Genomic DNA, 25745 nt, shown 5'->3' with positions numbered 1-25745 from the left:
TGACAAAAAAGCATTACGATGGGGACATACCAACCTGATGTAAAACATTTGTTGGTGTTAAGACTTTGACTAGTAAAGGTCTCAGTGTAAATAGAGGACAAAGAAATGAGTTGTTCACTTATTTTAAGTTACTGATATTAGACCCAGGAGTTATCATAAATGTTCTTCCTCTAACAGGATTTCAATGCTCTTATCAAAAGGATGAAATTTAGTAAAAGCAGACAAGAATCTTTGGATAATGTTAATCAATACACTATGATGAGTGGACCCACAAATAATCGAGAAAACAAAAGGAAATGTTGCGGTTGATGAATGGTTCCTTTACTAGAAAGTCCGCTTTATACACAATGGCATCTGTACTCACATACAGACAATTATGAGTTAATCACAGAAGGTGCCTCATCCAAAGGCTATGTTTGACTAATGTTTGTATACACATTATGTTTCTTCAATAGACACTGAGCAATATCTATGAACTTCCAACATGTTTCAGTTTTCCACAGACACACCAAGTGTTTCTTCAATCTGTTGATACATACAGTGTTTCTTCCACCTTTGGACACAATGTTTCTTCTTGCGAGGACACAAACTGTTTTTATCCCTGGACACAGCACTTTTATCTGTGGACACGGGAGGTATTTCTTTCATCTGTGGACATACCAGATGATTCTTCAATGCATGGCCACAGTATGTATTTCTTCCAGTTAGACATACAAAGTGTTTCTTCCATCCATGGACACAAGAAATGTTTCTCCCAGCTATGAACACATGAACTGTTTCTTTTAACTTTGAACACATGAAGTGTTACTTTTGTCCATGAACACATGCATCATCTCTTCTATTCAAGAAAACTTCAACATAAACACAGTCATTGGTCATATTTTGGTCTAGAAACACTGTCATAATAAAAGCTCTTCCATCTATAGACAACTGAGATGCTCTTTCTATAGACATTTTCTCTGCAGAATCATAGGACATCTATTAACCTACAAAGGGAGCTGCTATTAAGTGGCTTTGTCTCTGTTGAAACCATTAATGTCTATCCAAGGACACACCAGGTGGCCCTTTAAAAGGCTTGTAACAAATGATCCCCAATTTTCACCACTTTCTGTCCTCCTATTACAGAGTTTACGACTGATGTCCAATAGCTTTAAAATGGATGGCGGTGTTACCTGCGAATAAATTATCATAAGATGTGATTATTTATGGTAGTAAGAGTGGAATAATTTACAGGAGCCACCAGTTGCCATGGCAACTGCCACAAATCCTCATCAATTTACACAAGCACCAGTGCCTATTATAACTTCCACAAATTCTTATAAAAACAGGGGGTACCAGTGCCAGAAATATCTTAAGTAAATAGTAATTAAGTACTGAAGGCATCAGTAATACTGTATCAATCAACAGGATGTACCATACACCATGATGAAATGGTCACAAAATCACTATTGGTATTAATTAGTGGCCCTGTTCCATCTGCCACAAATAAGTTTTTATGCTTTAATAGAATTTTCCAAAAGAAATTATGACATCATAGCAAAATGTATGACCATTTAAAATTCCAGTGCTTATGATCACTTGATGTTGTAATTTATTATAGCCTTTGAAATTTCAGAGATCATAAATGATGTTCATTTAAATTTTGACAATCAATTATGATCAAGTTTATGACAAGCACAAGAAACAAACTTACTCGCATGGAAAAAATACAGCCTCCATTCTTCAGATCTGATGGCAATGCATTGAACACGATATTGTCTGAAATTAACAAACACAGGACCATGATAGCAGATCAGTAATACAATATGACAGAATAAAATTTTAACCTAAGTAGGAATTATGATTCCCTTAATTATCAGAAACTACTGTTCATTTTAGTGTAAGTTGATCTCACTCAGTAAAATGGGTATTATTCATTATAGAGAATATTCAATAAGATTACTATACAAATCATTGTGAAGATAAATTTAGTCCTGTTAGCACTATGAATGTATTACACAATACTGTGAAGACCAACTTAACACTGAGAGAGCTAACTTCACACAGTGTGAAGACAAACTTTACACTGAGAGACCTAACTACACACAGTGTGAAGACCAACTTAACACTGAGAGACCTAACTACACACAGTGTGAAGACCAACTTAACACTGAGAGACCTAACTACACACAGTGTGAAGACAAACTTAACACTGAGAGACCTAACTACACACAGTGTGAAGACCAACTTAACACTGAGAGACCTAACTACACACAGTGTGAAGACAAACTTAACACTAAGAGACCTAACTACACACAGTGTGAAGCCAAACTTAACACTGAGAACACTAATATACACAATGTTGTGAAGGTGTAACACTAATATACACAATGTTGTGAAGGTGTAACACTAATATACACAATGTTGTGAAGGTGTAACACTGAGAGCAGATCAGATCAGATACTGTAAGGTAAATAAACAGACAGCTACAAGAAGTACGAATATAACAATCATACAAAATCCAATGACAGAATTACTGAAGGGGTTAGTCATTTCATTACTGAAATTTGTAAGAATTCAGGTAAGAAATTGACCTCGATTTTGAAACTGAGAAAGTAGTAAAAACCCGTAAGAGGTAAGCATACAGTGCCTCATAAACAACTGGTGAATTATAAATCCATAACCTCAGTCCTATGTGTGAAAGAAAACATACCTGTTACACTTTTAGGATGTAGGAGCCACAGAAAGACTGTATGGACTGGGAAATGATTGAGAAAGTGGACAATACTGGTCAACAAGCCATGGACCAAAAGTGTAAGTAATCGCAGCTGTGAATTCAAAAGTGAAGCAGTCTTTACCATTACAGCATAACATCAAAGTCAATTTACATCAGTTCATCACAAAAATGGTATGTTATTGGTGATAACACCTGTCATATATTTTCGTTTATCAAAAGAAAGAATGTTATGTCACTTACACGAAGATTTCATTATGATTTTGCAATGAAGACAAAAGATACAGACCCATGATGATGGCAAGAATGACAGAAAAAAAACAACTTTACCCTCAATTTTTAAAAAGTTTTGAGAATTTAATTTAAAAAAATTTTATTTCCATTTCATATCAGGTAATTTTTGAAAAAATTCTAAATTTTTCATTTATATCTTCAGTAAGTGAAAATGAACTCTTAAATCAGTTTTCCTAGGAAATTGAAATTGGCATGAGCTTACATATCATATGAGAATTTATCGAACAAATCTGATAAGCATGTTTCTTTCAAATTTACCAAATTAATATTATAAGTCATTGATTTTGTAAAACTGATATATTTGAAACTGTGACAGAAAATATATAATTGACCAGAGAGGCTATTCCTATAAACTGAATCAAAAGCTGCAGATGAACATTGTAATTGAGGCTCAATCTTGATCTGTGAACGATAGGCATACAGCCTAAACTTTGTTCAATACTGGTTAACAACATTAGTTACTTACCAAGGTGAATACAGTATAGTACAACATTGTGGTTGGCAGCATGAACAGAAGGATAGTGAATAGCAATGTTCCAATAAACAGCTGGTCTACATCAAAGGAGCTGGAATCAACACGCTGTCGCAGTGTGTTCCACTTTTTACCACGGAACAGTCTCCAAAGGGCTGATAATGTGTATACTTGCAAGCGGTAAAGCCTGACAACAAAAAAGTAGTATTGGAAATCTTTCAGTTATTGCGAATATGAGAGAGGAAATAGATATAGTATTCATAAAACTATGAATGCTAATGAAAATAATCAATTCAAAGTGTTGATTCAATTCTGGTTTAATTTAAGGCCTCTTTGTAAATGAGAAGTTGTTGAAATTATAAACAAGCTGACAATGACAGTCTTCATACCTATGCATCACATTCTGGACAAGAAACCCAGGAATTTCAAGGATAGGAATCAGCTTACTTGCCCTTCAAGCAAGTGAGCAAATAAATAAAAAAAAAAGTCATCAATTGCTTTCTCCAACATATATGAGGTATTAATATTCTCTTCATATCAATTCCTACCAGTATACACTATGTAAGAAATTCTAGTGCTAACAGGTTTTGTTTTATTATTACTCACCTTGCAGCATAAACATAGAAGCAGTAGACATGCAGTGTCATCATGGAGAAAACATCCTGAAGTACACACAGCTGGGATGTCACACCAAGTACTCCCACACACATCAAGTACCACAGTACCCCGCTGAGGACAGGCTTCAACAAGTACAGGTAACCTAAAACACAGGTTTCAAATAGTACTCTAACACAAAAACACAGACACATTTCTGGTCACCTGAAACACAGACAAAGTTCTGGTCATCTAAAACACAAAACACTTCTGTATGGTAATCTACAACATGAATACACTTTGATAGCCAAGAACACAGACCCACTTCTGGTCAACTAAAACACAGAAACACTTATGCATGGTCATCTTAAACATGAAAAATGAGACTCTGAGATGTGTTTAATATATATCAAAGGATCAAACTAATCTTCTTGTTTTACCCACAAAGTGTCACACACAGAACCCTCAATTTTGCCATGAATTATTCCAGGGAGTATAAAGGGCAATAGTGAGCATAACCCCTAAGTATTTAGGATGTATTCACACTCATATTTACAAGAGGAGATGGAATACAAAAGAGTTAAAATCCTGAAACGCCACCTTCACAACTTAGGTAAGTAGATTCCTACACTGGATATCCATTTTCAGCACGTAGATGTGATATAAGTGCATGTGAATTTATATTGTTGCAGTGTAACTTTCCACAGGTAGGATTAATATAAGTGAAATTTCACCATTGCAACAAACTTCCCCACAGGAAGGTGTAACATCAAGATTCCCACCACTGAAACTCACCTTTCCACAGGTAGATGTGATATAGGAAGAAATGACCAAGGTACTGAGTGAGCTGACTGTTTAATTTGAGTCCGGCAGGAACTCCCATCAACCACTCCAGCAGCAAGGACAGGCTGTCAGCTGTTTGCTGTCAATGTAAAATCATACTGTTTCGAAGGGTTTTAGAAAAACTTGTATAATCAGGACTAAGAGAACAGTAATACTCCACAGGATTGGTAAAGACGTCGCTGGATGATAAGTGTTCAAGTATAAATTATGCTGTAGTCAAGTTGTATATGCAAAGAAGCAGAGGCATACAGTATTACCAGTGAATATGTCTACATCGGAATATACAGTATTACAAATGATTGTATCTACACAGATGATAGGGTATTACAAATGATTGTATCTACACAGATGATACAGTATTACAAATGATTGTATCTACACAGATGATAGGATATTACAAATTATTGTATCTACACAGATGATACAGAAGTACAGGTGACTATGTCTACTCTGGAGGATACCTTTTACAGTTGATGTTTTCAATGCAGGAGGATACAGGTTACTATACACAGCAGATACAGTTTACAGGTTACTATAAACAGCAGGATACAGTTTACAGGTAACTATACACAGCAGGATACAGTTTACAGGTTACTATACACAGCAGGATACAGTTTACATGTTACTATACACAGCAGGATACAGTTTACAGGTTACTATACACAGCAGGATACAGTTTACAGGTTACTATACACAGCAGGATACAGTTTACAGGTAACTATACACAGCAGGATACAGTTTACAGGTAACTATACACAGCAGGATACAGTTTACAGGTAACTATACACAGCAGGATACAGTTTACAGGTTACTATACACAGCAGGATACAGTTTACAGGTTACTATACACAGCAGGATACAGTTTACAGGTTACTATACACAGCAGGATACAGTTTACAGGTAACTATACACAGCAGGATACAGTTTACAGGTAACTATACACAGCAGGATACAGTTTACAGGTAACTATACACAGCAGGATACAGTTTACAGGTTACTATACACAGCAGGATACAGTTTACAGGTTACTATACACAGCAGGATACAGTTTACAGGTTACTATAAACAGCAGGATACAGTTTACAGGTAACTATACACAGCAGGATACAGTTTACAGGTTACTATACACAGCAGGATACAGTTACAGTTTACTATACACAGCAGGATACAGTTTACTATACACAGCAGGATACAGTTTACAGGTAACTATACACAGCAGGATACAGTTTACAGGTTACTATACACAGCAGGATACAGTTACTGGTTTCTATACACAGCAGGATACAGTTACAGTTTACTACACACAGTAGGATACAGTTTACAGGTAACTATACACAGCAGGATACAGTTTACAGGTTACTATACACAGCAGGATACAGTTTACAGGTTACTATACACAGCAGGATACAGTTACAGTTTACTACACACAGTAGGATACAGTTTACAGGTAACTATACACAGCAGGATACAGTTTACAGGTTACTATACACAGCAGGATACAGTTTACAGGTTACTATACACAGCAGGATACAGTTACAGTTTACTACACACAGTAGGATACAGTTTACAGGTTACTATACACAGCAGGATACAGTTTACTATACACAGCAGGATACAGTTTACTATACACAGCAGGATAGTTTACTATACACAGCAGGATACAGTCTTACAAGTGAAAACATCTACAATTCTATTAGGGGATACAGTATTACAGTTTATTACAATCATGTAATGTCACTTAGATCATGTACCTACATCTGCCCATGATGACACTGATGCCGCCATGATATCAGTGATATTACTTTGCATCAGAAAATACATCACAGCTACACCAAGCACAGTGTCAACCATCTGCCTACTGAGAGCATCCATACACCTGTAGCAAAACAGTATAACACATTATTGATTTGTATAAATCATTGTAGGGAAGAAACCTATTACAGAACTATGCTTCCCATGAATTTTGTGCTTTAAATTTAATCATGCTAAATACAAGAGTTACTTCAGTTACTAAATGCTGATTAGCATGTGTTACCGGTCTATTCTTTCAACCTTTCTTTTACAATAGCAACATCTATTTGATTTTCAAATACTGATACTCCATCGCAGGAACATCCAAATTGATCAAAATTCAAAGCCATCAACAATCAGAAAACCTTTATACATAAAGCAGCACCAGAAATGATGTTATATGACAATAAACCAAGAATGTTTTTAAGCTCAATGACTATAGATGACGGCCATAGAGCCTGCGTTGCTCACTTGGTTAGGTCACAATTGAATTGTAACATCCAGGCTGAAGGAATAGGATTTTAAATGCTTATCTGTATTTCCCCTTTTGACTACAGGACTACAGAAGGAGAATTTTGAAGATTTTACCCCAGTTTCTCCTATTGGGCCCTATCCTTCAACACCATGCAGTTATACCATCATTTCTGATTTTTTTAAACAAAATTGAAACTCCTCCACTGAATGATGTTAAGATAAAATTTGATTACAATCCCTTCATTCCTACAAAGGCAGGATTTTAAAGTGTTACCTCTATTTCTCCAATTCTACATCACGTTTCCTTCCCTCAGGCCCCAGGGTTCAGACCCACTTTCATACAAAACTGATTTTGATTCCTCCAAGGATACTTCTGACTAACTTAGGTCAAAATTTCCTACTGTTTGCATGTTCCTGAGGTGTTGTGGTATGGATGTTATTCTTGTGTTGTATGAAGTAATAGACTTGGTAGTTTGTATTGTAACGTGAATTTATGCAGTACTGTTTATAGTTCATACTTTATTTGCACTATTTGTGTACCTGAAGTGTTGAAGTCTAGTGGATTTCTCTTGTGTCACCTGTTCATTCAGTTTACAGCGAATAGACAGATGGTGAACAAAGGCTGGTGTGTTCAGGACTTGCTGCACAATGCCATACCGTTGAATAATCCTACAAAGCCAATATCAACACATACAAATAAAATACATGGTTACAAGTAACAGATAATAGTGGTCAAAAATTTAACATTGAGCACTGTCACCATCATTCCTAAACCTTGTATCATTCATGCATACTTTTACATATATAGCTACCATGATACAGTATCAGGACTTACAACACGACTACATTTAGTAAGATTTTATTTTGATAAAGGCCAATGAGGGTCTACAAAGTTCAAATTTCACAACCCTATAGATGGAGTGTTCTTTAGCATCATCTGATATCATCATTGATTTATAAGATATTTTGCTAGGTTTTTGACCAAACCAAAGGCCATCATAATGCCAATATTTTTATATCATCACACTTTTGTTCCATTTTGATGTCATAAATTTTGTCATGTAATACAGATGTAAAATATATGTGTTCTTCATATGTGTTTTAAAACATTATATCATACTGCACACATCGATAGACGAGAAAAAGCACAACTTGTTGCAATAAACAGATATTGATTTTTACATTTGTCATATTTACAGAATGTAACAGGTAACTTAATAGATCTAGATAAGAAATAAGGTTATACAAGTACCAGAAAAAAATATACAAGTACCTGTTATCAAAGACTAGCTTAACAAAACGGAATAGTCCAAAAATCCATATTAGACCTCTGATCAATACATTGGTTAGTGATATCCAATTTTCTTTGCAGGCTGATTTCATGTTCTGTGGAAATTCCTGTATGTAATTTATAAGAGTTTGTATTGTGCCTGTCCTTAATGTTCCTCGGTCTGCAATGATCTCTCTACTTGTTATAAAATAGGATTTTACAAGGTCCTCAGGACTATAGATGATGCAACTACAAACCACTGGACTCTTTCCAATCACAACATCACATTGCAGCTGTCCAGACAAGGACTTGTTTAAATACACAACATACTCTTTGGTCTTCTTTTGATCATTTGCTGATGTATATGATGGTTCCCATCGACCAATGATATCTGCATTGGTTGATTCTGATGCTTCCCATATCCCTGATATATAAACAAGTTTCAACTGTTCATTAAGCTTCCCACAAAGCTGACCTTTGGGAGACATAAGAATCTGGTATGGAACAAAGACTTTCCAAATGTCCTTCTGGTCTGTCATGTTTGATTTTCCTGTCAAAAAAAATGAAGAAATTCAATATCGTTGGTTATGAATAAACAGGTTACCATACTTACTATATATCAGTAATCCTGAGAAATTTTGGTCCAAATAAATAGGTCCTTTTTTAAAACATTTTCTTCAGGTTGGTAATGTCAATCAAAAAGAAGATCTTCTAACACAACCAGCAGAAGATTAGAGCATAAAATTTCAATGACTACATAGTCACCTTCATCAGACAAATGACCAGTATGGAGCATACTAGCACTGACGTACGTAGTGCACAAGATAGTAAGGAATCAACCAACTTTTTCAGCTGTACTATAATCCTATGTACACCAAGATAAAAAAAAAAATCTGTATGATCATAGACAGATTATAGACCAAACAAGATGAGTTTATGAAACACTATGCCATTAGTTGCAATAAAATTCTTAGACGCGACATTAAAACTGTACTGTGTAAAGCATGTGTTAATTACGTGCACACATTGTGAAACACTTATGTCCTCATTATGGTAATGACTTTTAACTTTCAAATGCAGGTCAAAGGTCTTGTCACAAGGAACACACATGCCAAATATGAAAGCCCTGCTTCTTACGGTGCAATAGTTATGGGCCAAGTTACTGTTGACAACAGACAACCAGCACACAAACAATATGCCCCCAATCTTGCGAGGCATAAAAATACACAAGAAGGTAACGATGTACAATAGTCAATTCAGCTACGAATACACTCTGTTTAACATGTAGCCATAGATGTGCGAGAGTCTGTGACCCCCTCATCCTTGTTTAGTACTGACTCACTGTGACGTATCCACAATGGTCATTTTGCTTATCTTCTGCTGGTTGTGTTATAAGAACTTACATTCCATAAATAAAGAGGTCGTATTATGAAATGAAAACATTGCCAGTTTTCACAATAAAAAATATCTGTAACAGATCAGTTTCATTATATGTACATTTTACTTCACTGTCGCCAACCTCAGTATTCATCTAAATATCTAATAACAGCCCTTTAAAGTCAAGAGTTAATAGGTGTTTCAAAGGATCATCAAAGAAAAATACATGATACATTTTAATCTACATTAATGTATTCAGCTTATTGTTTATGTTATATGTTGAACATTATTTTGATTATATTAATAGATCCCAAAACTGCTTTTTAAATACTGATCATGAAGTAAGAAATATCTGGAAACTTTAGCATTTCCCTTGATGTAAGCAGGGACATATATATGTTATACACGTCCCTGATGCAAGCTAGTTCTGATTTGGCCAAGATCAAGCCAACATGGCAAAATCATATGGCTACACTCATATCTACAGAAATTGGATCTAGATTGTGGCCTGTCGTGACAGGTTGTTCTGTTAAAGTATCTAATTGGTAATTAAATTTCATGATACTATTTTGTCTATTTACTCAGTACATGAAAAATACACGGTCTCATTTTTGCTGATTTCTATGAGTCTCAGCGGCATTCCAAAGTGATAATTTCCTACTTTACAGCCAGTATAGATGTAATGGAAAGGAGTAATGAAAATGTCATTCCCAACTGGGACTCGAACTACACGTAGTAATCTTTCGAATACCCAATTTTTCGACTTGTGTGGGTAAAATACTCTTCGGTATTCAACTCTGAAAAGTAACAGAGCATTGGAGCAAATTACGTTATATGTGTTCACTGCATTATTTCAAAGTAATGTCTTACATCTACATGCATTAGACTATATTTCCAAGCTCTTCTGACAACTCATCTCGTATCCCACGCCTGAATTACCGGGTACAGCCCGAGGAGTTACGCATAAAAGGTATTCCGAAAAATCAAAGTCGTAGTCCTAAAAGTGTTTTGTACTCCGTGTACTTGCGTTTGAAAGCGTTCCATATTTATAAAGCGTTTGAAAGAAGTGAGACGATCGCGAGTAATATCCACGTTTCCAGGTAAAAACAATATGATCACTAAAGATGTTAGTTTAAGCGGTGTTCAGACGAATAGCTGTCTTAATTCGTGTTGTTTGAGTACAGTATGTTCATCAAAGTTTGTACTTGTTTCACAAATCATTACTACGTAATTTGTTCTCTGCGAGGAATCGTTCTTCTCTGAACAACTTAAACACCGACAGGCAAATCAGACTGACAGGTGCATTGTATCGATCACTGTCTATACATTGGGATCGATACATCACATTTACATTGTATATATGTTGACGATATATGTACATACTTACTTAGTGACACTAAGTTATTCATTCATTCTCCACTCTACAAAGCAATACTTCACAATAATTGTTATATACCGTCTGAAATTTTATTTTATTTCCGTCTGCATACATTTATGGCTCATGTTTGAATGATTAACTATTAGTTAATTGATTATCAGAATCATTGGCCTCAATAGCGGGCATGTTTGTAGATTTTGATTATCATTTTATGTATGATAGAGATGTATACTCTGTTAATGACAGGTTATTAGCAGATAGTATGTTCATATTTATGATTAATCAGTACAGCTAAAGTCAGAGACCTCACCTGACTTTCAACACTTAATACATGAATTGAGAGTGAGCATAGTCCAATTTAAAAAAAAAAGTGTTACCATGGACAACCATTCAATTTTTAATTCTCTCTTATTTCTATTTCAGACATCTAAACTCTACCAAGATGTCATGTCCTACAGAACTGTCAAACTATCAAGATCTAAGCTCTACATTCAAAGGCACCGCTGCAGCATTCTTATATGGCACTTGCTCCGTCTCTATGGCATTCATAAATAAAACATTAATGACCACATTTGAATTTGACTTTCCTGTCTTCATCATGGTCATGCAAATGCTTTTCACAATCTGTGTCTTAGAACTTCTCAGCATTTTAAACCTGATACAATTACCTAAATACACACTGCAACGTGGTAAGATGTTTTCTCTTCCAGCTTTGTTTTATGGTGTGAATTCCATTTTGGGACTCAATGCTCTGGGTTATATGAATGTTGCAATGTATGGAGTGTTAAAACGATGTGTACCATTGGCAACAATGTTTCTTTCTGTGCTGATTTTGAAAAAGGGCTTCCCTTCCAGACCTACCATTGCTGCAGTACTCCTCATCACTGGAGGATGTGTTATAGCAAGTAAGTGACTTAAGCATTGCAGTTTAAACTGGCATTCAATGTATTTCATATTTAGAATTGGAAAAATCTATGATGCACTAGTTTTGTTTTTTTTTTACCACATGTCTACTTACATCCACCTGTGTACTTATGTTCATAATATGAATGTTATATAAATGTGTACATGTGCTCTCAACATTTTTATGCCCATGCTATTTTATGGGCAGGGTTTAGTGTTAAATGTATGTGAAGTCTGTTTGTCCTGTTTTATATTTTGAGAATCTCTCAGTAGATCTGGTTCATATTTACCCATTAGTAATATAACATCTAGATTTGCACCAGAACAGATTATCATTTGCATAGGTATGGGTCATTTATATGTGACAGATATTTTAGTTTACATAACCTTCATGGAATTAGGCTTGGTAACACATTTAATATGTATTCAGAACTGACATATTTATCATGACTAACACTGAAGTTGATTTTGTAGGCTATGGTGACCTGAAGTTTACTGTGTATGCATACACTTGTGGTGCCTTAAGTAATTTGACCCACTCACTGTACCTGCTGCTTGTTCAGAAAGTCACAGAAAAGGACTTGAGTACTGTTGAAACCCTACAGCTCAACAGCTTCAACACTCTACCTTTCCTTGCTGCATACAGTGTTTTCAGTGGTGAGTTTAATGAGGTGATGCAATATGACCAAGCCAAGAACATATCCTTCATGATGCTGTTTTTTGTGACTATAAGTATAGGGTGTATGCTAAACTACTCGCTGTTTTTATGTACAAGTTTAACGTCAGCATTAACTACAAGTGTTGTTGGTGGGGTGAAAGCTCTGACGCAGACAGTGTTTGGGATGTTTACATTTGGCGGTATCAGTCACAACATGTCAACATACATTGGAATCACAATCAACACCATGGGAAGTATAATGTATCTGTATACTAAATACAGGGAAGGCAAACAACGAGTAAGTATGGGCGGAGCACTACACAAAGTCATCAGTGTATCAACTGCTGAAGATTTCAAAGAACTTGCTAATGGAAAAATCAATGGGAATGGAAACATTCAATATTTAAAAGAAGCACTAAGCCCTAAACTGCATCCTATAAAAGAGGAATACTCTGACCATGGTTCAACAACAGATTCTTCAAGGCCTTCTTCAGTAAGCTGACAACTAGTCATGCATCAGAAATACAACTGGGTATGGCATCAATGTGTAAAAAACTGAAAAGAAAACATTTCATTTCTACATCTATTGGTGCTGACCTTTTAGTAATAATGAACATTTTCATGGTAATGTTTTCATTGAAGTTACATATCCTTATTTTATTGAAGCAACATTACCTTGTTTTAACTCTAAAACTGTTTTTATGGAATTTGGTCATATTTTTTTTCATCCCTCCTCTTTCGTTATTGTATTGCATAGATGAATATATCTTGGATATTTCAGTTAGGTATATGACTGCATCTCAGGAGATTGAAAAATCACACACACTTCATATCCAGAGACAGTGGGCTAGATTTTTCTGTCCATTCCAGTGTATCACTAACCTTTACAAAACGTTTAATGCGATCAAGTTGTGTTTCTGTTGAATGACAGACATGCATGGACTTGGAGATATGAATAATTGATATATTTTAATGTTATATTGACAAAATTATTTTGTGGAAAACCAGGCTGTGATTTGTACTCCAAAAATTAACTTTCCCAATTTTCTTCCTATTGCAAATGTTAACCCTCTCACAGGAACATTCGAGTGTTCAGTTTGACAATGCTGTGATTGGTGCACAGACATACAATTACATTTCTATATGAATACCACTATTTAGCAGGAATAATTTCAGTGAGTCTATGTTTCATCCTCCACTGACAATCTGTAGGTGAGGCCTATATGGCAACAGTTTTACAAAATTTCTATGTAGTCTCAATTTTAGATCCTTTTATAATCCACCACAAGGCTCACAAAAATAAAAACTTCTGTGACGAGTTTCATAAAATCATATAAAAAAACTTCTTTTCACATAGCACGGATAGGTTACATTTAGACAGGATGTGATGTTATAATATGGACAGCCATTTTGTTGTCAACAATTCAGTTCATGATGTAACATCATTGCCTGTATTATGACATCACATTCAATTATAAGGGGCATTGCCAACAAAACATGCTCAAGAGTATATTATTCAGATATGATATGCAAGTTGTAGTTATATATGCTGCTTATATGTATTAGACATAACATCATAGTCATTCAGGTATTGTTTTAAATAGTCATGCTGTATGGTGAAACCAAATCAGGTCCCCTTTTTTGTTTTTTTTTGTTCAAAAATAGAGGAACTTTATGTGGTTCTTATGAGTTACCAATGAGTATATGTCAATACCACTTTGAAAATTTACTGATTAACACAGTCATACTTAATTTACTTGGTGTTTCATTGTTAAGAGTTGTTAGGTATAGCCCAATGTTTGATGATTGTGGGCTGTGTGAATCACTGTGTATCTATTTTCTGTGTATTTCCATCATCAGTCCACCCTTCTTCTTTAAACATTTTGCAATATCACCAATTCTTGGATTTTAGTAAGGAAAGTGAGTTATCACAATTTCCTACTCATCATTTAAAAAAAAAAAAAATACTGGATGAATCTTTCTCGGATTTCATATGTTGGTTTCCCATGGTCCCTAGTTGTTTGTTTTATATTTTGGGACTTGTCAGCAAAACAAAATGGCTAACCAATGGCCATCTTTACTTTGCCAGTAAAAGATTATTATTGCTATTTCTTAAGAAGAACTCACAAATTTCATATCATAAAGAGGAAATAAGAAAGTAGAGAAAAGAAGGAAGAAGACAGACTAATGGTGGGTACCAGGATCTCTTGTTATTCTCTTACTTCTTTACTATATGGTAAAATGTTGCTTTGGACTGAGAATGGAGCTTACCAATTTTTGGTCATCATACTACCTTCTATATATATATATTTATATATGTGTAATTGTATTTCTTCTTTTAAAAATATATATGTAAAAGTCAACATATACATATCACATGTATCTTTTTGTTGTTATATATATATCTTAAGGATGTAAAAGGGATTTTTTTCTTTAACTTAAATCGTAAATTGAGGTATGTCTGTATGAACAATGTATTGATATATTCACATTACCATACAAATTGTATCCCTATATAAACATGTATATAATTCCAAAATAGAAACACTTTGTCTATAATTTATATAAAACTACAAAACATTAACATGCCAAATGAAGTTCAAAATGGCTATGTAACCTGAAGATGGCTACTAGGCCTGAAAACACTATTGATTTGGAACTTCATTTGTCCATATTTATACACAAAAAGAACACCCTATCTATACGGTGACCTGACAACATAAACACTGTCTTGATATTGTCACCTGACAACACAAACACTGTATCTATGTTGTCAACTGACAACACAAACGCTATCTATATGGTGACCTGACAACATAAATACTGTGTCTACAGTCAACTGATAACATAAACACTGTGTCTACAGTCACCTGACAACATAAACACTGGGCCTACAGTCACCTGACAACATAAACACTGTGTCTACAGTCAACTGACAACATAAACACTGTGTCTACAGTCACCTGACAACATAAACACTGGGCCTACAGTCACCTGACAACATAAACACTGTGTCTACAGTCACCTGACAACATAAACACTGTGTCTACAGTCAACTGACAACATAAACACTATCTATATCGTCACCTGACAACATAAACACTGTGTCTACAGTCAACTGACAACATAAACACCGTGCCTACAGTCACCTGACAACACAAACACTATCTATATTGTCACCAGACAACACAAACACTGTGCCTACAGTCACCTGAAAACATAAACACTGTGCCTCAGTCACCTGACAACATATACACTGTGTCTACAGTCAACTGTCAACATAAACACTGGGCCTACAGTCACCTGACAACATAAACACTGTGTCTACAGTCAACTGACAACATAAACACTGGGCCTACAGTCACCTGACAACACAAACACTATCTATATTGTCACCTGACAACATAAACACCGTGCCTACAGTCACCTGACAACATAAACACTGTGTCTACAGTCACCTGACAACATAAACACTGTGTCTACAGTCAACTGACAACATAAACACTGGGTCTACAGTCACCTGACAACATAAACACTGTGTCTACAGTCAACTGACAACATAAACACTGGGCCTACAGTCACCTGACAACATAAACACTGTGTCTACAGTCAACTGACAACATAAACACTGGGCCTACATTCAACTGACAACATTAACACTGTGCCTACAGTCACCTGACAACATAAACACTGTGCCTACAGTCAACTGACAACATAAACACTGTGCCTACAGTCACCTGACAACATAAACACTGTGCCTACAGTCACCTGACAACATAAACACTGTGCCTACAGTCACCTGACAACATAAACACTGTGCCTACAGTCACCAGACAACATAAACACTGTGCCTACAGTCACCAAACAACATACACACTGTGCCTACAGTTAACTGACAACACAAACACTATCTATATGGTGACCTGACAACATAAATACTGTGTCTACAGTCAACTGACAACATAAACACTGTGTCTACAGTCACCTGACAACATAAACACTGTGTCTACAGTCAACTGACAACATCAACACTGGGCCTACAGTCAACTGACAACATAAACACTGTGCCTACAGTCACCTGACTACATAAACACTGTGCCTACAGTCAACTGACAACATAAACACTGTGCCTACAGTCACCTGACAACATAAACACTGTGCCTACAGTCACCTGACAACATAAACACTGTGCCTACAGTCACCTGACAACATAAACACTGTGTCTACAGTCAACTGACAACATAAACACTGGGCCTACAGTCACCTGACAACATAAACACTGTGTCTACAGTCAACTGACAACATAAACACTGGGCCTACATTCAACTGACAACATTAACACTGTGCCTACAGTCACCTGACAACATAAACACTGTGCCTACAGTCAACTGACAACATAAACACTGTGCCTACAGTCACCTGACAACATAAACACTGTGCCTACAGTCACCTGACAACATAAACACTGTGCCTACAGTCACCTGACAACATAAACACTGTGCCTACAGTCACCAGACAACATAAACACTGTGCCTACAGTCACTAGACAACATACACACTGTGCCTACAGTTAACTGACAACACAAACACTATCTATATGGTGACCTGACAACATAAATACTGTGTCTACAGTCAACTGACAACATAAACACTGTGTCTACAGTCACCTGACAACATAAACACTGGGCCTACAGTCACCTGACAACATAAACACTGTGTCTACAGTCACCTGACAACATAAACACTGTGTCTACAGTCAACTGACAACATAAACACTGGGCCTACAGTCACCTGACAACATAAACACTGTGTCTACAGTCACCTGACAACATAAACACTGTGTCTACAGTCAACTGACAACACAAACATTATCTATATTGTCACCAGACAACACAAACACTGTGCCTACAGTCACCTGAAAACATAAACACTGTGCCTCAGTCACCTGACAACATAAACACTGTGTCTACAGTCAACTGACAACATAAACACTGGGCCTTCAGTCACCTGACAACATAAACACTGTGTCTACAGTCAACTGACAACATAAACACTGGGCCTACAGTCACCTGACAACACAAACACTATCTATATTGTCACCTGACAACATAAGCACCGTGCCTACAGTCACCTGACAACATAAACACTGTGTCTACAGTCACCTGACAACATAAACACTGTGTCTACAGTCAACTGACAACATAAACACTGGGTCTACAGTCACCTGACAACATAAACACTGTGTCTACAGTCAACTGACAACATAAACACTGGGCCTACACTCATCTGACAACATAAACACTGTGTCTACAGTCAACTGACAACATAAACACTGGGCCTACAGTCAACTGACAACATTAACACTGTGCCTACAGTCACCTGACAACATAAACACTGTGCCTACAGTCAACTGACAACATAAACACTGTGCCTACAGTCACCTGACAACATAAACACTGTGCCTACAGTCACCTGACAACATAAACACTGTGCCTACAGTCACCTGACAACATAAACACTGTGCCTACAGTCACCAGACAACATAAACACTGTGCCTACAGTCACCTGACAACATAAACACTGTGCCTACAGTCACCAGACAACATAAACACTGTGCCTACAGTCACCAGACAACATACACACTGTGCCTACAGTTAACTGACAACACAAACACTATCTATATTGTCACCAGACAACATAAACACTGTGCCTACAGTTAACTGACAACACAAATGCTCTATCCTCACCAGACAACACAAGCACTTTATCTACTTTGTCACGCTGCAACACAAACACTTTATCTCTGTACTAACAGTAAAACTGTTACAGTTTTTTAATAATATGGGATTTACATGTGTTATGTTACTATTTTAATTTCAATAATTTTTTGAATCTCAGGTGTGTTTGTGTGATGTAGTTGTTCGTTTTCATATTGCATAGTTACACATTATATTGAATGTGTAAATGCAAAGATAGAATTAATGAACATTAATGTAAATTAATTGGTTTGTGTGACTGTTGTTAAATACTTTCACTCAGCTCGGTGATATAATGTTCTACTGACTTTATTACTAATATTATGGTATGAAGGCAAGCATCGTCTTGATGATATACTGAGGTCAAATTTGAAACTTAATGTATGAAGTGTGTGTCTGAAAAATCATTTGATCTTAGCTTCTGTGCATGGGATCTTAGATCACAACAATGGACATGGTTACATTTTAAGGTCAGGTGTATGATTTATATTACGTTATCAGAATGATTCTCTATGGGAGAGGTTAGGCAACAGTTATCAGAATGATTGTCTATGGGAGAGGTGAGGCAACAGTTATCAGGATAATTGACTATGGGTGAGGTGAGGCAACAGTTATCACGAAAATTCTCTATGGGAGAGGTGAGTCAACAGTTATCAGGATGATTGTCTATGGGAGAGGTGAGGCAACAGTTATCAGGATAATTGTCAATGGGTGAGGCAACAGTTATCAGAATGATTCTCTATGGGAGAGGTTAGGCAACAGTTATCAGAATGATTCTCTATGGGAGAGGTGAGGCAATAGTAATCAGGATAATTGTCTATGGATGAGTCATCAGTTATCAGGATAATTGTCTATGGGTGAGGCAACGGTTATCAGGATAATTGTCTATGGGTGAGGCAACGGTTATCAGGATAATTGTCTATGGGTGAGGCAACAGTTATCAGAATGATTGTCTATGGGAGAGGTGAGGCAACAGTTATCAGGATAATTGTCTATGGGTGAGTCATCAGTTATCAGGATAATTGTCTATTGGTGAGGCTACAGTTATCAGGATAATTGTCTATTGGTGAGGCAACAGTTATCAGGATAATTGTCTATGGGTGAGGCAACAGTTATCTGGAAAATCTTCAATAGATGAGGCAACAGTTACCAGGATAAATTGTCTATGAGTGAGGCAACTGTTATCAAGATAATTGTCTATGGGTGAGGCAACAGTTATCTGGATAATTGTCTATGGGTGAGACAACAGTTATCAGGATAATTGTCTATGGGTGAGGCAACAGTTATCTGGATAATTGTCTATGGGTGAGACAACAGTTATCAGGATAATTGTCTATGGGTGAGGTGAGGCAACAGTTATCAAGAAATTTGTTTATGGGTGAGGTGAGGCAACAGTTATCAAGAAATTTGTTTATGGGTGAGGCAACAGTTATCAAGAAATTTGTTTATGGGTTAGGTGAGGCAACAGTTATCAAGATAATTGTCTATGGGTGAGGCAACAGTTATCAGGATAATTGACTATGGATGAGGTGAGGCAACAGTTATCACGAAAATTCTCTATGGGAGAGGTGAGGCAACAGTTATCAGGATAATTGTCAATGGATGAGGCAACAGTTATCAGAATGATTCTCTATGGGAGAGGTTAGGCAACAGTTATCAGAATGATTGTCTATGGGAGAGGTGAGGCAACAGTAATCAGGATAATTGTCTATGGGTGAGTCATCAGTTATCAGGATAATTGTCTATTGGTGAGGCAACAGTTATCTGGAAAATCTTCTATAGATGAGGCGACAGTTACCAGTATAAATTGTCTATGAGTGAGGCAACTTATCAAGATAATTGTCTATGGGTGAGGCAACAGTTATCTGGATAATTGTCTATGGGTGAGGCAACAGTTATCAGGATAATTGTCTATGGGTGAGGCATCAGTTATCAGGATAATTGTCTATGGGTTAGGCATCAGTTATCAGGATAATTGTCTACGGGTGAGGCATCAGTTATCAGGATAATTGTCTACGGGTGAGGCATCAGTTATCAGGATAATTGTCTATGGGTGAGATGAGGCAACAGTTATCAGGATAATTGTCTATGGGTGAGACAACTGTTATCAGGATAATTGTCTATGGGTGAGATGAGGCAACAGTTATCAGGACAATTGTCTATGAGTGAGACAACTGTTATCAGGATAATTGTCTATGGGTGAAATGAGGCTACATTTATCAGGACAATTGTCTATGAGTGAGGCAACTGTTATCAGGATAATTGTCTATGGGTGAAATGAGGCTACAGTTATCAGGACAATATTGTCTATGAGTGAGGCAACTGTTATCAGGATAATTGTCTATGGGTGAGATGAGGCTACATTTATCAGGACAATTGTCTATGAGTGAGGCAACAGTTACCAGGAAATTTGTTTATGGGTTAGGCAACAGTTATCAGGATAATTGTCTATGGGTGAGGCATCAGTTATCAGGATAATTGTCTATGGGTGAGGCATCAGTTATCAGGATAATTGTCTATGGGTGAGGTGAGGCAACAGTTATCAGGATAATTGTCTATGGGTGAGATGAGGCTACAGTTATCAGGACAATTGTCTATGAGTGAGACAACTGTTATCAGGATAATTGTCTATGGGTGAGATGAGGCTACAGTTATCAGGACAATTGTCTATGAGTGAGACAACTGTTATCAAGATAATTGTCTATGGGTGAGGCAACAGTTATCAGGATAATTGTCTATGGGTGAGACAACAGTTATCAGGATAATTGTCTATGAGTGATGCAACAGTTATCAGGATAATTGTCTATGGGTGAGGTGAGGCAACAGTTATCAGGATAATTGTCTATGGGTGAGGTGAGGCAACAGTTATCAGGATAATTGTCTATGGGTGAGGCAACAGTTATCAGGATAATTGTCTATGGGTGAGGCAACTTTTATCAGGATAATTGTCTATGGGTGAGGTGAGGCAACAGTTATCAGGATAATTGTCTATGGGTAAGGTGAGGCAACAGTTATCAGGATAATTGTCTATGGGTGAGGCAACTGTTATCAGGATAATTGTCTATGGGTGAGGTGAGGCAACAGTTATCAGGAAAATCTTCTGTGGTTGAGGCAACAGTTATTTGGAAACTCTTCTATATACGAGGAAATACATATTAGAACTGTGTGAGGAATAATATTTATCATTTCTGATGTGTGAAAAGGCAGTAGTGTTCTAATCAATTTTTGGAAAAGAGTTCTTTTAAGGTATCAGATATTGGGAAAGTCTTCTCACTGTGAGGCACCATGCTCTTAAGGTCTAGCTTCACTTACAGGGAAGGCATCTTATATAAAATAACAGTGTGATCTGTTATAATGGAAGTCTTCTCAGGATGAGGCATTCATTGTAGAATAAGACTTCTAATGGAGGAAACAAATCAAAAATTTTCTAAAAGTGAGGCACCTGTCAAGTAATAGCCAACGAGTTTTCTTACTGTAAGATGCCAATTAGAAAAAAACAGAAACTACTTGTTAGGCCGTATTGAAGACATTTGTAATGAGGCTTTCATAAAAAATGTACTTTTAGTGATTGCAAATTAAGAAATGTTGATTATATTTGATTTATTTTGCTATTTAAGAATATACATAGATTATTTTTGTATTTAGTATACATGTACAACTGATGCTGTTACTGTTAATGCTACCTTATACAAGGTTTTACATGGGTTTTAGTTTTGCATTGATTGATGTTCTTATAACATTTAAGATTAGTCTTTATTAGAGGTCTGAAAGAAAAGAGATGAACCCTGTCAACAATGCAGAAAGATTTTGGAATTACATGTGGTTAATATTCTATAAAATTTGATTTTCAAGAAACATATTTGAGGTAAATGTCTTTAAGACCCTTCTGATCTTGATTTTTTTCTTATTTCAACCCATCTAATCTATTTAGTTATAATGCCTGTGTATGTCTTGTTTTTCAATTTATAGGTTTCTGTACCTATTTACATTAATCTTACTCTCCTGATTCTGATGAAATCCCTTTCACTGTTTATTAAGTGTTGAATATGGTATTTGTTTTCAATATTTTTTACTACATGGTGTTGTTCACTATTTATTAAAAAGCTTGTTATTTTAAAACGACTATATTTTCACTATTTACTTTCAAAACAATTGAATTGCATTTCAACAAATAAAACATTTAGTGATCTTGATTTAAAAATTTAAAATAACTATATATGGTAGGTTCTCTATGAAATGAAGATGACCATGTGACCTTATTCTTCATAGATTCTGTACGCAGGCATATATTATAGTATCTTTCTTAATGTTGTGACACTTGTTACGAGATCAAGTTGGGGTGTAAACAAAGCTTTATATAGCATCAATCATAATTTGTGTTAGATGTATATATATATTAGATGTATATATATATGTGTAGTTCTGCCACAAAGACAGAACTCATTCCAAATGCAGGTGGGATATTTCTGAGTTATGCCCCTTTAATGAAAAATTCATTCTTCAAGTACATATAGCAATATTTATTTATGACAGCATAGTTTTGTCTAATTAATTGAAATTGTTTATTATATATTAGATAATTCCCCGGGTGAAAGAATCATTGTCTGACAACATCTCACAAAGTTATTATTTTGATCGTGATTTAATCAAGTCCAATGATGTCCTTAAAGACATCTTCTTGACTGGTATTAATAAAACATTGGTACACATGGTCAGTAACTTTAGAGGGTATGAGTTGGTGATTTAGTGATTTAGTTCTGATTTCAGCTATTTCCCACACTCTTGTCTAGTTTGCAGTGAAAAGTTACCAAAGTGAGGGTATGATATTACTACTCTATTGGTGACAATGGCCACAGAGGCAGCGTCAACATTTCACTTTAAAGTTTAGCATTAAAACTGGTTGCTCATGAACTAAGCCAGCTAAAACCAAAGTTGGTAAATAGCTAAACCTCCACACATCCATCATTTACAAAATACCTGCCAGGTTTTACAGTCATCAGGATGCTTAGAAGCTAAATCATACAGATTTGTGTTTAGTTCTGTTTTCTCATAAGGTACAAGTGCTTTTCCAATCAAATCTGTGATACAGTCACAAAACATCTGGATTCACAAAATAGATTAGATGAATTTTTGGGGGACAAAAACTTAAGATTTTGAGAGATGTCTGCACATTCTTTATGGCTTGTTCTTTTTACTTCAGATTTAGTTTTTAGTTATTTCACAACAAGTACTTTGAAAATTAGACAAGGTTTCCTCTCCCACCTTAGGAAGAGTGAAATGTTTTGGGTAAAATGTTGTATCTGGGTGAGTTTTGACAAAATGAAGAATTTACAAATAATTCATTTCATGTTTTATAATGAATCATTATTGAAAGACAATGTTAACATTTTGATGGTGCTTACATATAATTAATTGGAATCAGCATTGGATTTTGCTTTTTTCTACTTTTTGTGTGAGGGGAGTAAGGTTAGTGGGTTTGGTGGGCATTAAGTTTTGTATTGTTTGCATTTTGCTTAAATATTACCACACTAAATGGGCAGGTGTAACGCACAATTACAATTGTTCACATAATTCTTGTCTGAATAGAAATTTATAAATTTAATCAAAAAGTATAGATACTTTACTTCTTCACCTATATTTATGCAACTATATAAACATTAGTGATAGGTTATTGGTTAAAATCCATAATTGATTATTGGTTAAGGTTGGATAGGCTTCTTGATATAAATTACATTATCAGTGTTATTCAGTACTCATAGAAAGAGAATGCTTCTTTGTGATAGTAACTTTAATGTAAAATACTTCATTTACATAGAATTACCATAAGAATGAATATTATTGCCAAATGGCATCTTTATTATGCACAATATTGAATTTATTAATGAAAAAATTAAGGGTCCATAGATCAATAATGTAGTAAACATGTAAACAACAGATTTTTTTTTTGTGGGGTGCCAGGGGATAGATTAATATGATGTACTTGTATCGTTATCGGTGTTTGTTTGATATATATAATGTTATTAACAATCAAATGGGTTTATGTAGATAAACATTCCCTTCAATAGAATTCCATTATTACATTTTGTAGTGGTATACAATTTTATAAATTGTTTTTTTCATTCATTCCTTTTTTTTTACATTAACTTTCAACATATGGTGTTTGTGCATAATATATTGTTAGATATAAGTGTATTTTGCTATTTCAATAAGTGGGTCATTGCTTAGTTGATGGGAATACTGTAACTTTGAAAATATTGAAATATGCATATAATTGGCCGCTCTTTTTTAAAAAATTATCATATTCACAATTATCTTTGCTATAAAGATGCATTGTTGATAGAATTCAACTGTTTTGATTGTTTGACTTTTAACAATTTGTCAAAATTATTATCATATTCACAATTATCTTTACTATAAAGATACATTGTTGATAGAATTCAACTGTTTTGATTGTTTGACTTTTAACAATTTGTCAAAATTATTATCATATTCACAATTATCTTTACTATAAAGATACATTGTTGATAGAATTCAACTGTTTTGATTGTTTGACTTTTAACAATTTGTCAACTTACATTTCTTTTCTGTTATTCTATTTACAATGTCAAAATGATCTGTGATCTTTTATGGTGAAATTTGTGTTTGTTGCAAATTAAAACAAGTACACACGTGTGTTTGAAATGTTTTTATTTTCAATATTGTGTTGTTTTTAGTAAAATATTACCAATAAGAGCATACTGGATAACACAAGCCAGACCAGGTTTCAATAGATCACAATGTCAGTAAGTCATTTTTCTCAAATAGACAAATGTCTAGTCTAGAGTTTTATAAGTTCATTGAATCTTATACAAAAGTAATAGATTATAATAACAATGTAAGATCTGATTTAATAAGCCCGCCATCATCAAATTGTCCAGTGTCATTCTGGGATGTCTTTTTTGGTAATAACAGATATAATATATCAATTGATAACTTCACAGGTTCCTCTACTCCTACGACAGCCAAATTTTCAAGTTTGAAGAGGATGAAGAGAGCAAGACAAGATGACCTTGAGGAAGAATTGTTACAATTGGAAATAAAAAGAGTGAAAATGGAGATAGAACTGCTTGCCATGAAGAAAGAGAAAACTAGAATAAAGATAGAAAATGCCAAAGAACAGCAAGCTATTATTAAAAGCCAGTTTGAGACCATTCAACTGTATGATCTTCATCAAGAGTCTTAA

General features: G+C 35.4%; 2 protein-coding genes across 2 annotated transcripts; one reads left to right on the top strand and one right to left on the bottom strand.

Moving 5' to 3' along the window:
- Window positions 1–297: 297 nt before the first annotated feature.
- On the bottom strand, window positions 298–10769 carry LOC132544613 (phosphatidylinositol N-acetylglucosaminyltransferase subunit Q-like). Its single transcript, XM_060208236.1, has 10 exons — window positions 10699–10769; window positions 8455–9001; window positions 7722–7850; window positions 6672–6792; window positions 4869–4995; window positions 4086–4239; window positions 3474–3666; window positions 2693–2807; window positions 1694–1758; window positions 298–1172 (listed from the first exon to the last, which is right to left on the bottom strand). Exons 2-10 carry the CDS (start codon window positions 8988–8990, stop codon window positions 1005–1007), a joined length of 1608 nt encoding a protein of 535 aa, XP_060064219.1. The 5' UTR covers window positions 8991–9001; window positions 10699–10769; the 3' UTR covers window positions 298–1004.
- On the top strand, window positions 9647–25745 carry LOC132544582 (uncharacterized). Its single transcript, XM_060208200.1, has 6 exons — window positions 9647–9685; window positions 10714–10928; window positions 11630–12111; window positions 12584–13260; window positions 13549–13552; window positions 25504–25745. The coding sequence occupies exons 1-6, from the start codon at window positions 9647–9649 to the stop codon at window positions 25743–25745; spliced, it is 1659 nt and encodes a 552-aa protein (XP_060064183.1).

Source organism: Ylistrum balloti, unplaced genomic scaffold (genome assembly GCF_031769215.1).
Source record: "Ylistrum balloti isolate Yb309-2 unplaced genomic scaffold, AGI_CSIRO_Ybal_v1 Utg369802, whole genome shotgun sequence".
NCBI lineage: Eukaryota > Metazoa > Mollusca > Bivalvia > Pectinida > Pectinidae > Ylistrum > Ylistrum balloti.
Note: the sequence above shows the minus strand (reverse complement) of the source record. Positions and strands in the feature narration are given on the sequence as shown.

Excerpts from the sequence above, each read along its gene's own strand:
- LOC132544582 (XM_060208200.1), top strand. The coding sequence starts at position 9,647 with ATGCCCCCAATCTTGCGAGGCATAAAAATACACAAGAAG. Across the intron at positions 10,929-11,629 it reads AGTAATATCCACGTTTCCAG|ACATCTAAACTCTACCAAGA; the intron begins GTAAAAACAATA and ends TTTCTATTTCAG. Across the intron at positions 12,112-12,583 it reads TGGAGGATGTGTTATAGCAA|GCTATGGTGACCTGAAGTTT; the intron begins GTAAGTGACTTA and ends TTGATTTTGTAG.
- LOC132544613 (XM_060208236.1), bottom strand. The coding sequence starts at position 8,990 with ATGACAGACCAGAAGGACATTTGGAAAGTCTTTGTTCCATACCAGATT. Across the intron at positions 6,793-7,721 it reads ACTAGACTTCAACACTTCAG|GTGTATGGATGCTCTCAGTA; the intron begins GTACACAAATAG and ends GTTTTGCTACAG. Across the intron at positions 4,996-6,671 it reads CAGTGTCATCATGGGCAGAT|CAAACAGCTGACAGCCTGTC; the intron begins GTAGGTACATGA and ends TTACATTGACAG.